At 43.7% G+C, this 13166-nt stretch overlaps 1 protein-coding gene across 2 annotated transcripts in view; it reads right to left on the reverse strand.

Moving 5' to 3' along the window:
- Positions 1-112: 112 nt before the first annotated feature.
- LOC110534217 (G protein pathway suppressor 2) overlaps positions 113-13166 on the reverse strand; it is a 38640-nt gene continuing 25586 nt past the window's right edge. For both annotated transcript variants that reach the window (XM_021618937.3, XM_021618938.3), the window contains exon 12: positions 113-795. In XM_021618937.3, coding sequence (XP_021474612.1) covers positions 715-795 — 81 coding nt within the window. In that variant the 3' untranslated portion in view covers positions 113-714. The remainder of the gene's footprint in view (positions 796-13166) is intronic.

Consider the following 13166-nt stretch of genomic DNA (forward strand, 5'->3'; position numbering starts at 1 on the left):
TCTTTCGTTTTTACAAAGAATAACACCTTCACTTCCCTCCCACATATCTTGTCACATGTTCTCTTCTTACACATCACCATACGCCTCTGCATTAAATAAAAGCCATTGCATGTTTACTTTTCAAGTGCAATTTAATAAAATTAGTAGATTTTCATTTAAAAAGTTTAGGAAAATATGGCTTCCACAAATGCAGCATGTTTAAGTGAATTGAAGAGTTCTTCCTTGCAAATGATCATTTCCTCCATGTGCCCTGAGAAGGGTTTACATTTAATCATTTAAAATGTTTTAAATAAGATTAAGAACACAAATATTAAGAGTATTTTAAGAGGCCTTCATTATCAGTAAAAAGTGAATAGCACAGAGTACTGAAGCTTGGGTTCATTTGCTAACACATCAACAATGAAAACAGCACCATTGTTTGGAATGCAAATATTATAATTCTGAATCTACCAATTCTCTATCATAGTATGTCATGATTGAGACACCCTTTATGAAACAAAGCTTATCTATTGAAATTCAGATTTTGTTATATAAAATTTTAAAAACATGCTAATGCATACTGAAAGTAGTCAATATACACATTATGGGATATAATGCAACATTTTGGCAGAAGAAATGCTACATTGATGTACTATTTCAGCAGTTAAAGTTGAAGCCTACATCTGTGTGGAGAATAATGCCAATCCCTAATTGCTGGTGGTGGTTGTTGCCAGTTTACTTGGTGTGGTGGTAGAACCTCTGTCCTGATTGGCTGTGGGAAAGGTAGGCATGCCGAGGAGAGCTCTGAAACGTTGCCTGTAAAAGACAAACAAGAAAGCATGAATAGATCCTTTAGAAACATCATACCATAGAAGTATAATTTAGTTATTTCATTTGTAAGCATCACGTCTAACTAAGCATGAGAATGACTGAGTCAGTCAAATCAAAGCTAGGGTGCATCTAGCCTAAAAGTGATGAATACTCTAATCCATATTGTGACTAATGTTGATTTTCATGATATATTCCTAGTATTTCGTCGAAGCCATTACCATTGGCCATTTGATCTACCTGGCAACACCAAGGCTGTATGTAATGGGTTGTGCTGCCCAGGTTTCGGTGCTGTGTGATAGGTAGGGCTCTGCATTTAGGTAGGGCTCTGCATTTAAGGAGTTATTAACTGACCTCAAGAGGCTGATAGTGCATCTTCTCACACCACGTGTGAATTAATTAGTGTCGAATTTGGTAAAGGTAAGTGATTTGCTATTTTGATACAGTAGTTTAAGGCTTATTGGATCGAATAGAAGTTCCATAATGCTTAGGTTGTTAGCATTGTATTAAATATTTTCTACAAAAAGATCATTGTCTAGCTAGAATGTTCCCACTTGATCTCGCCTCCTTCTGCCTGCCTTTCGCCTTTGCGGACGTGCATTTCTATTGTTTGAGCCCTGTTCCCGGAGAGATACCGTCCTGTAGGATTTCACTCCAACCCTAATCTAGCGCACCTGATTCTAATAATTAGCTGGTTGATAAAATGAATCAGGTTAGTTACAACTGGGGTTGGATTGAAAACCTAAAGGAAAGTAGCTCTCCAGGAACAGGGTTGGAGAACCCTGGTTTGAGGGGTCAGTCAAACATCTTGTATAAAAGTATGTATTTCTAAAATGGTCAATTGTAAACACCATATTAAGGTTCATTGCATGACAAAAAATTAGCAGGTCTATTTCATTCCAGTAGATAGCATAATCTGTCCATCCACAAATGACCTGTGGCAAGATGGTGGCATAACACCAGACAACAGAAAGAGCTGGCCACTACTATCCCAGAGATGACCTCTGCCCTCGACTTGCAATTAAAACAGTAAAGAAATTTTTATTTGATTTATTTCACCTTTATTTAACCAGGTAGGCAAGTTGAGAACAAGTTCTCATTTACAATTGCGACCTGGCCAAGATAAAGCAAAGCGGTTCGACACATACAACAGAGTTACACATGGAGTAAAACAAACATACAGTCAATAATACAGTAGAAAAATAAGTCTATATACAATGTGAGCAAATGAGGTGAGAGAAGGGAGAGAAAGGCAAAAAAAGAGGCCATGGTGGCGAAGTAAATACAATATACACTGGAATGGTAGAGGTGGGTGCTGCTATGGTGACCAGCGAGCTGAGATAAGGGGGAACTTTACCTAGCAGGGTCTTGTAGATGACCTGGAGCCAGTGGGTCTGGCGACGAGTATGAAGCGAGGGCCAGCCAACGAGAGTATACAGGTCGCAGGGGTGGGTAGTATATGGGGCTTTGGTGACAAAACGGATGGCACTGTGATAGACTGCATCCAATTTATTGAGTAGGGTATTGGAGGCTATTTTGTAGATGACGTCGCCGAAGTCGAGGATCGGTAAGATGGTCAGTTTTACAAGGGTATGTTTGGAAGCATTGAATGAAGGATGCTTTGTTGCGAAATAGGAAGTAAATTCTATATTTAACTTTGGATTGGAAATGTTTGATGTGAGTCTGGAAGGAGAGTTCAGTTTAACCAGACACCTAGGTATTTGTAGTTGTCCACATATTCTAAGTCAGAACCGATCAGAGCAGTGATGTAGGACGGGCGGGCAGGTGCAGGCAGCGATCGGTTGAAGAGCATGCATTTACTTTTACTTGCATTTAAGAGCAATTGGAGGCCACAGAAGGAGAGCTGTATGGCATTGAAGCTCACCTGGAGGGTTGTTAACACAGTGTCCAAAGAAGGGCCAGAAGTATACAGAATGGTATCGTCTTCATAGAGGTGGATCAGAGAATCACCAGCAACAAGAGCGACATCATTGATGTATACAGAGAAGAGAGTCGGTCCAAGAATTTAACCCTGTGGACCCCCAGAGACTGCCAGAGGCAGGGACAATAGGCCTTCCGATTTGACACACTGAACTCTATCAGAGAAGTAGTTGGTGAACCAGACGAGGCAATCACTTGAGAAACCAAGGCTTTCGAGTCTGCCGATGAGGATGTGGTGATTGACAGAGTCGAAATCCTGGGCCAGGTCAATGAATACGGCTGAACAGTATTGTTTCTTATCGATGGCGGTTAAGATATCGTTTAGGACCTTGAGCGTGGCTGAGGTGCACCCATGACCAGCTCTGAAACCAGATTCCATAGCGGCGACGGTATGGTGGGATTCAAAATGGTCGGTAATCTGTTTGTTGACTTGGCTTTCGAAGACCTTAGAAAGGCAGGGTAGGATAGATATAGATCTTGCATTGCTCACTTCTAAAGTGGATGCCTATTCAACTAAAGTGTAAAGTCTAGTCTGGAGAATGACCTGGAAACAGCGCATGCTAAGTTAGAAGGAGCAATCAATCTTCTAAAAGGGAAAACAATCACTTGAAAATCACTCCTGTAAATTTAATGTGCAGGTATTTGGACTTGGAAATGGGGCAACCAAACTTCTATCATGAGCAATGTTTTCTATGAACTGTTAGGGCAGGAGAAGCTGGATCCCATGCCGCGAATTAACATTGCACACTGGACGGATCCTCGCCAGATTGGCTCATTGTATGATTGTACAAATCCACAGTTTTGAAGTCAAAAAGCAAATTGTTCACCTTGTAGCAAAATTGGGGGCTCTGACCTATGTACAGTGCCTTTGCGAAAGTATTCGCCCCCCCTTGAACTTTGCGACCTTTTGCCACATTTCAGGCTTCAAACATAAAGATATAACACTATTTTTTTGTGAAGAATCAACAACAAGTGGGACACAATCATGAAGTGGAACGACATTTATTGGATATTTCAAACTTTTTTAACAAATCAAAAACTGAAAAATTGGGCGTGCAAAATTATTCAGCCCCTTTACTTTCAGTGCAGCAAACTCTCTCCAGAAGTTCAGTGAGGATCTCTGAATGATCCAATGTTGACCTAAATGACTAATGATGATAAATACAATCCACCTGTGTGTAATCAAGTCTCCGTATAAATGCACCTGCACTGTGATAGTCTCAGAGGTCCGTTAAAAGCGCAGAGAGCATCATGGAGAACAAGGAACACACCAGGCAGGTCCGAGATACTGTTGTGAAGAAGTTTACAGCCGAATTTGGATACAAAAAGATTTCCCAAGCTTTAAACATCCCAAGGAGCACTGTGCAAGCGATAATATTGAAATGGAAGGAGTATCAGACCACTGCAAATCTACCAAGACCTGGCCGTCCCTCTAAACTTTCAGCTCATACAAGGAGAAGACTGATCAGAGATGCAGCCAAGAGGCCCATGATCACTCTGGATGAACTGCAGAGATCTACAGCTGAGGTGGGAGACTCTGTCCATAGGACAACAATCAGTCGTATATTGCACAAATCTGGCCTTTATGGAAGAGTGGCAAGAAGAAAGCCATTTCTTAAAGATATCCATAAAAAGTGTTGTTTAAAGTTTGCCACAAGCCACCTGGGAGACACACCAAACATGTGGAAGAAGGTGCTCTGGTCAGATGAAACCAAAATTGAACTTTTTGGCAATAATGCAAAATGTTATGTTTGGCGTAAAAGCAACACAGCTGAACACACCATCCCCACTGTCAAACATGGTGGTGGCAACATCATGGTTTGGGCCTGCTTTTCTTCAGCAGGGACAGGGAAGATGGTTAAAATTGATGGGAAGATGGATGGAGCCAAATATAGGACCATTCTGGAAGAAAACCTGATGGAGTCTGCAAAAGACCTGAGACTGGGACGGAGATTTGTCTTCCAACAAGACAATGATCCAAAACATAAAGCAAACTCTACAATGGAATGGTTAAAAAATAAACATATCCAGGTGTTAGAATGGCCAAGTCAAAGTCCAGACCTGAATCCAATCGAGAATCTGTGGAAAGAACTGAAAACTGCTGTTCACAAATGCTCTCCATCCAACCTCACTGAGCTCGAGCTGTTTTGCAAGGAGGAATGGGAAAACATTTCAGTCTCTCGATGTGCAAAACTGATAGACATACCCCAAGCGACTTACAGCTGTAATCGCAGCAAAAGGTGGCGCTACAAAGTATTAACTTAAGGGGGCTGAATAATTTTGCACGCCCAATTTTTTTGTTTTTGATTTGTTAAAAAAAGTTTGAAATATCCAATAAATGTCGTTCCACTTCATGATTGTGTCCCACTTGTTGTTGATTCTTCACAAAAAAATACAGTTTTATATCTTTATGTTTGAAGCCTGAAATGTGGCAAAAGGTCGCAAAGTTCAAGGGGGCCGAATACTTTCGCAAGGCACTGTAGAAGAGGATCAACATCTAACCAGACCTGAGAGCCAAACTGCTAAAACAGAGGGCAACATACAATGAGGTGAAATCTGCAGCTATGCAAGCTAAATCTGTTAGGCAAAGGGGGGTCAGAGAAGGGGGAAATGGTTTACAGGGAGGGTGTTCTGGGTGGGGAACAATCAATGGGTGAATTTCCCAGTGGGTCCTGCTTTTTGTTACACATCCTTGGGCTTATCAACACTAAAGACAACAATTATACAGTTAATATAACACTCTTTTCTGAAAAACAATGGCAGAAATAGCAACTCTCTCTTGGAATTTGAAATACCTTATATGTCCTATCAAACGTGTCAGCGGTCTTGATATCCTTCCAAGAAACCATATTGATACAGCAATGCTCCAAGAAACACACCTGCTCCATAAGCAGCGCTCGACATTCAGGGCAGCCCGCTGGCCCTGCAAACTCTTTCATATCGCCCACTTGGGCCAGTACGTTTTCAAACTCCCACAAAAATTCAATAAATACATATTCAATCTCCCTGACGTCTGACGCTTCAAATCAAATCAAATTTTATTTGTCACATACACATGGTTAGCAGATGTTAATGCGAGTGTAGCGAAATGCTTGTGCTTCTAGTTCCGACAATGCAGTAATAACCAACAAGTAATCTAACTAACAATTCCAAAACTACTGTCTTATACACAGTGTAAGGGGATAAAGAATATGTACATAAAGATATATGGATGAGTGATGGTACAGAGCAGCATAGGCAAGATACAATAGATGGTAACGAGTACAGTATATACATATGAGATGAGTATGTAAACAAAGTGGCATAGTTAAAGTGGCCAGTGATACATGTATTACATAAGGATGCAGTAGATGATATAGGGTACAGTATATACATATACATATGAGATGAATAATGTAGGGTATGTAAACATTATATTAGGTAGCATTGTTTAAAGTGGCTAGTGATATATTTTACATCATTTCCCATCAATTCACATTATTAAAGTGGCTGGAGTTGAGTCAGTGTGTTGGCAGCAGCCACTCAATGTTAGTGATGGCTGTTTAACAGTCTGATGGCCTTGAGATAGAAGCTGTTTTTCAGTCTCTCGGTCCCAGCTTTGATGCACCTGTACTGGCCTCGCCTTCTGGATGATAGCGGGGTGAACAGGCAGTGGCTCGGGTGGTTGTTGTCCTTGATGATCTTTATGGCCTTCCTGTAACATCGGCTGGTGTAGGTGACCTAGAGGGCAGGTCGTTTGCCCCCGGTGATGCGTTGTGCAGACCTCACTACCCTCTTGAGAGCCTTACGGTTGTGGGCGGAGCAGTTGCCGTACCAGGCGGTGATACAGCCCGCCAGGATGCTCTCGATTGTGCATCTGTAGAAGTTTGTGAGTGCCGAATTTCTTCAGCCTCCTGAGGTTGAAGAGGCGCTGCTGCGCCTTCTTCACAATGCTGTCTGTGTGAGTGGACCAATTCAGTTTGTCTGTGATGTGTATGCCGAGGAACTTAAAACTTACTACCCTCTCCACTACTGTTCCATCGATGTGGATAGGGGGGTGTTCCCTCTGTTGTTTCCTGAAGTCCACAATCATCTCCTTAGTTTTGTTGACGTTGAGTGTGAGGTTATTTTCCTGACACCACACTCCGAGGGCCCTCACCTCCTCCCTGTAGGCCGTCTCGTCGTTGTTGGTAATCAAGCCTACCACTGTTGTGTCGTCCGCAAACTTGATGATTGAGTTGGAGGCGTGCGTGGCCACGCAGTCGTGGGTGAACAGGGAGTACAGGAGAGGGCTCAGAACGCACCCTTGTGGGGCCCCAGTGTTGAGGATCAGCGGGGTGGAGATGTTGTTGCCTACCCTCACCACCTGGGGACGGCCCGTCAGGAAGTCCAGTACCCAGTTGCACAGGGCGGGGTCGAGACCCAGGGTTGATGACGAGCTTGGAGGGTACTATGGTGTTGAATGCCGAGCTGTAGTCGATGAACAGCATTCTCACATAGGTATTCCTCTTGTCCAGATGGGTTAGGGCAGTGTGCAGTGTGGTTGAGATTGCATCGTCTGTGGACCTATTTGGGCGGTAAGCAAATTGGAGTGGGTCTAGGGTGTCAGGTACGGTGGAGGTGATATGGTCCTTGACTAGTCTCTCAAAGCACTTCATGATGACGGAAGTGAGTGCTACGGGGCGGTAGTCGTTTAGCTCAGTTACCTTAGCTTTCTTGGGAACAGGAACAATGGTGGCCCTCTTGAAGCATGTGGGAACAGCAGACTGGTATAGGGATTGATTGAATATGTCCGTAAACACACCGGCCAGCTGGTCTGCGCATGCTCTGAGGGCGCGGCTGGGGATGCCGTCTGGGCCTGCAGCCTTGCGAGGGTTAACACGTTTAAATGTTTTACTCACCTCGGCTGCAGTGAAGGAGAGTCCGCATGTTTTCGTTGCAGGCCGTGTCAGTGGCACTGTATTGTCCTCAAAGCGGGCAAAAATGTTATTTAGTCTGCCTGGGAGCAAGACATCCTGGTCCGTGACTGGGCTGGTTTTCTTCTTGTAGTCCATGATTGACTGTAGACCCTGCCACATACCTCTTGTGTCTGCGCCGTTGAATTGAGATTCTACTTTGTCTCTATACTGACGCTTAGCTTGTTTGATAGCCTTGCGGAGGGAATAGCTGCACTGTTTGTATTCGGTCATGTTACCAGCCACCTTGCCCTGATTAAAAGCAGTGGTTCACGCTTTCAGTTTCACACGAATGCTGCCATCAATCCACGGTTTCTGGTTAGGGAATGTTTTAATCATTGCTATGGGAACGACATCTTCAACGCACGTTCTAATGAACTCGCACACCGAATCAGCGTATTCGTCAATGTTGTTATCTGACGCAATACGAAACATATCCCAGTCCATGTGGTGGAGCAGTCTTGGAGTGTGGAATCAGCTTGGTCGGACCAGCGTTGGACAGACCTCAGCGTGGGAGCTTCTTGTTTTAGTTTCTGTCTGTAGGCAGGGATCAGCAAAATGGAGTCATGGTCAGCTTTTCCGAAAGGAGGGCTGGGCAGGGCCTTATATGCGTCGCGGAAGTTAGAATAGCAGTGATCCAAGGTTTTTCCAGCCCTGGTTGCGCTATCGATATGCTGATACAATTTAGGGAGTCTTGTTTTCAGACTAGCCTTGTTAAAATCCCCAGCTATAATGAATGCAGCCTCAGGATGTATGGATTCCAGTTTGCAAAGAGTCAAATAAAGTTTGTTCAGAGCCATCGATGTGTCTGCTTGGGGGGGAATATATACGGCTGTGATTATAATCGAAGAGAATTCTCTTGGTAGATAATGCGGTCGACATTTAATTGTGAGGAATTCTAAAATCAGGTGAACAGAAGGATTTGAGTTCCTGTATGTTTCTGTGATCACACCACGTCTCGTTAGCCATAAGGCATACGCCCCCGGCCCTCTTCTTACCAGAAAGATGTTTGTTTCTGTCGGCGCGATGCGTGGAGAAACCCGCTGGCTGCACCGCCTCCGATAGCGTCTCTCCAGTGAGCCATGTTTCCGTGAAGCAAAGAACGTTACAGTCTCTGATGTCCCTCTGGAATGCTACCCTTGCTCGGATTTCATCAACCTTGTTGTCAAGAGACTGGACATTGGCGAGAAGAATGCTAGGGAGTGGTGCACGATGTGCCCGTCTCCGGAGTCTGACCAGAAGACCGCCTCGTTTCCCTCTTTTACGGAGTCGTTTTTTTGGGTCGCCGGCTGGGATCCATTCCGTTGTCCTGGTTGAAAGGCAGAACACAGAATCCGCTTCACGAAAATCATATTCTTGGTTGTACTGATGGTGAGTTGACGCTGATCTTATATTCAGTAGTTCTTCTCGACTGTATGTAATGAAACCTAAGATGACCTGGGGTACTAATGTAAGAAATAACACGTAAAAAAAAACAAAAAACTGCATAGTTTCCTAGGAACACGAAGCGAGGCGGCCATCTCTGTCGGCGCCAAGGTACTGATTCACACTTGTTATCAACCAACATTCGGTTTCCAAGTATGGGGGATTTTCCGATGCATGTGGTGTGCGTCTTGGAGCGGTGAGTACAATCAATGCGGGCTTGGAGGGAGGCAATTGTGAATGTGTGTGTGACTGGGCAATGAGAGAAGCCGTTGCCTAGTCCTGTGGGTGGTTACACCACCAATATAATCTATGCCCTGAAGTATGTGCCAAGAAGGGGAGGAGAAACCAAGTAAAGATGGCCGTAGATAGACTAGAAGTAAGATTAGGACACAAGAGGCAGAAAACCAAAAGATGTGGATCACATACATAAAGAGGAGTGAATATGTATGTTGTGTCAAACTGAAACTGTATATAAAAAGGGATCTCAGTCTGAGACCGGCAGTTGCTCCATGGAGCGTGTTACTTTGTAATAAAGTCTATATGAAATACACAAGCTCGGGTGTCTAAAATATGTTGTAAGAAGTATTTCCACAACACAAACAAGAATGTCAGAGAATTCCCTCTACGTCTAGAGTGAGCCCCGCCAGTAGCCTACGTCCTGGATACTCGAGCCAGACCCATCTCAGCAGAGGCAGGAAGCCCATCAATAAAAGTGCATTCAAAAGTCCTACACCGGCCTTTCCGCTTGCTTGTCAAGACATTAACAATATTTACACAAATGTGACTTGTTTCAGGAAACTACGCTATGTCGCGTGTCACTACTTCACAGGAGCACCATTTAAAATATTTTTTACAAATAAAACATTTAATCAAAATGAGTTTTAGGCAAGAAATGCATGCATTTTCATGTGCCTTAATAACACACTTGTATGCCATCTGTAAATATGAATACAATTATTAAATTACAAGCCTAGTTGGTTTAGCCACAGAAAAAGACCGCAATCTTCCCGGTAGCAGTGATTAGATGAGATAATGAGTGGTCAGGAAATGCTGAGAGCTGAGTTTGGATTTGTCTGCCATGTAGCACACTTGTCTATGATATGAGCTGGTCAGTATGTGTAGGTAATCCTTTTTAACGCAGCTTTAAAAAATAAAAAAAAGATATCACGTAGTAGAACTGCATAAGTGTTGCTCTCCACTTTCTGGAGGACAGAGTTTTGAAAGCAGTGGAATTACAGTACGATAGCTAAGGAGATGGACATAATTCTGGCTTTTGATTGCAACTATGCAGAGGGAGTCGAAAAGAGAACACACAGAAGGCTCCGGATCACATCTTCAAACTAAGGGCAACCATGTTATCCGTGACAGAGGGAGAAGCGTCCATCCACGTAAGAGAGTCTAGCTAGCTACATTTTTAGATATTACACGCTTCTAATTTGGTCAGAAAGTCAATTTCAGTTGAAGTGAAAATGTACTGTTAGCTAGCTAGCTAACGTTACATGTATTTTGCTCCATAAGTCAGTAGGTCAGAAATTACTTTTTGGTTAAATAAAGAAATACAAATGAATATTGTAATAATGGTATCCTGCAGTCCATAGTTGTTTAGAAACCAGCTGTTAATGATCTATGTAATTTATTTATCAGCTAAAAATGGCGACCGTATTACCTCCCAAGAGAATTCTCTTTGGTTAGTCACAGCTGTGTATATTCCCCCTCAAGGAATTACACTGGACTTTATGCAAACAACATATCCTGAGGCTGCATTTCTTCTATCTGGGGATTTTAACAAAGCAAATTTGAAGAAAACGGTATCGAAGTTCTATCAACACATTCACTGTAGTACTCACGCTGGGAAAACACACGACCACTGCTACACTCTCTTCCGGGATGCCTACAAGGCCCTCCCCCGCCCTCCCTTTGGCAAATCTGATCACGACTCCATTTTTCTCCTCCCTTCCTATAGGCAGAAACTCAAAACAGTAAGTCCGTGCTAAGGTCTATGCAACGCTGGTCTGACCAATCGGAATCCATGCTTGAAGATTGTTCTGATCACGCGGACTGGGATATGTACCGGGTAGCCTCATAGAATAACATTGATGTATACACGGACACGGTGACAGAGTTCCTCAGAAAGCGTATAGGGGATGTTGTTCCCACTGACTATTAAAACCTACCCAAACCAGATACTGTGGATAGATGGCAGAATTCAAGCTAAACTGAAAGCTAGAACCACCGCATTTAACCATTGCAAGGTGACTGGGAATACAAAACAAAGGAGCTGATAGTGGGCTTCAGGAAAAAGCAGAGGGAGCACGCCCCTATGCACATTGACGGGACCGCAGTGGAGAAGGTGGAAAGCTTAAAGTTCCTCAGCATAAACATCATTGATGATCTAAAATGGTACACCCACACAGACAGTGTGGTGAAGAAGGCGCAATAGCACCTCTTCAACCTCAGGAGGCTGAATAAATTTGGCTTGGCCCCTAAGACTCCCACAAACTTTTACAGATCACAAAAGGATGGGCTGTATAACCGCATGGTATGGCAACTGCACCGCCCACAACCGCATGGCTCTCTAGAGGGTGGTGTTGAGTTGCCCAACGCATCACCTACAACACCCAATGTCACAGGAAGGCCAAAACAATTATCAAGGACATCAACCACCCAAGCCATGACCTGTTCACCCCACTATCATCCAGAAGGCGAGGTCAGTACAGGTGCATCAAAGCTGGGAACGAGAGACTGAAATACAACTTTATCTCAAGGCCGTCAGACTGTTAAATTGCTATCACTAGCCAGCTACCGCCCGGTTCCTCAACCCTGCACCTTAGAGGCTGGTGCCCTATATACAGTGGGGAAGATGAAAGATGAGAGAGGCCTGTAATTTTCATCATAGGTACACTTCAACTATGACAGACAAAATGAGAGAGAAAAAATCCAGAAAATCACATTGTAGGATCTTTTATGAATTTATTTGCAAATTATGGTGGAAAATAAGTATTTGGTCACCTACAAACAAGCAAGATTTCTGGCTCTCACAGACGTGTAACTTCTTCTTTAAGACGCTCCTCTGTCCTCCACTCGTTACCTGTATTAATGGCACCTGTTTGAACTTGTTATCAGTACAAAAGACACCTGTCCATAACCTCAAACAGTCACACACCAAACTCCACTCAATACTTTGTTATATACCCTTTGTTGGCAATGACAGAGGTCAAACGTTTTCTGTAAGTCTTCACAAGGTTTTCACACACTGTTGCTGGTATTTTGGCCCATTCCTCCATGCAGATCTCCTCTAGAGCAGTGATGTTTTGGGGCTGTTGCTGGCCAACACTGACTTTCAACTCCCTCCAAAGATGTTCTATGGAGTTGAGATCTGGAGACTGGCTAGGCCACCCCAGGACCTTGAAATGCTTCTCACAAAGCCACTCCTTCATTGCCCGGGCGGTGTGTTTGGGATCATTGTGATGCTGAAAGACCCAGCCACGTTTCATCTTCAATGCCCTTGCTGATGGAAGGAGGTTTTCACTCAAAATCTCACGATACATGGACCCATTCATTCTTTCCTTTACACGGATCAGTCGTCCTAGTCCCTTTGCAGAAAAACAGCCCCAAAGCATGATATTTCCACCCCCATGCTTCACAGTAGGTATGGTGTTCTTTGGATGCAACTCAGCATTCTTTGTCCTCCAAACACAACGAGTTGAGTTTTTACCAAAAAGTTATATTTTGGTTTCATCTGACATTCTCCCAATCTTCTTCTAGATCATCCAAATGCTCTCTAGCAAACTTCAGACGGGCCTGGACATGTACTGGCTTAAGCAGGGGGACACGTCTGGCACTGCAGGATTTGAGTCCCTGGCGGCGTAGTGTGTTACTGATGGTAGGCTTTGTTACTTTGGTCCCAGCTCTCTGCACGTCATTCACTAGGTCCTCCCGTGTGGTTCTGGGATTTTTGCTCACCGTTCTTGTGATCATTTTGACCCCACGGGGTGAGATCTTGCGTGGAGCCCCAGATCGAGGGAGATTATCCATTTCCTAATAATTGCTCCCACAGTT

The sequence above is a fragment of the Oncorhynchus mykiss genome, chromosome 10 (genome assembly GCF_057628025.1).
Source record: "Oncorhynchus mykiss isolate SJ-2025 chromosome 10, ASM5762802v1, whole genome shotgun sequence".
In the NCBI taxonomy this organism is placed as follows: domain Eukaryota; kingdom Metazoa; phylum Chordata; class Actinopteri; order Salmoniformes; family Salmonidae; genus Oncorhynchus; species Oncorhynchus mykiss.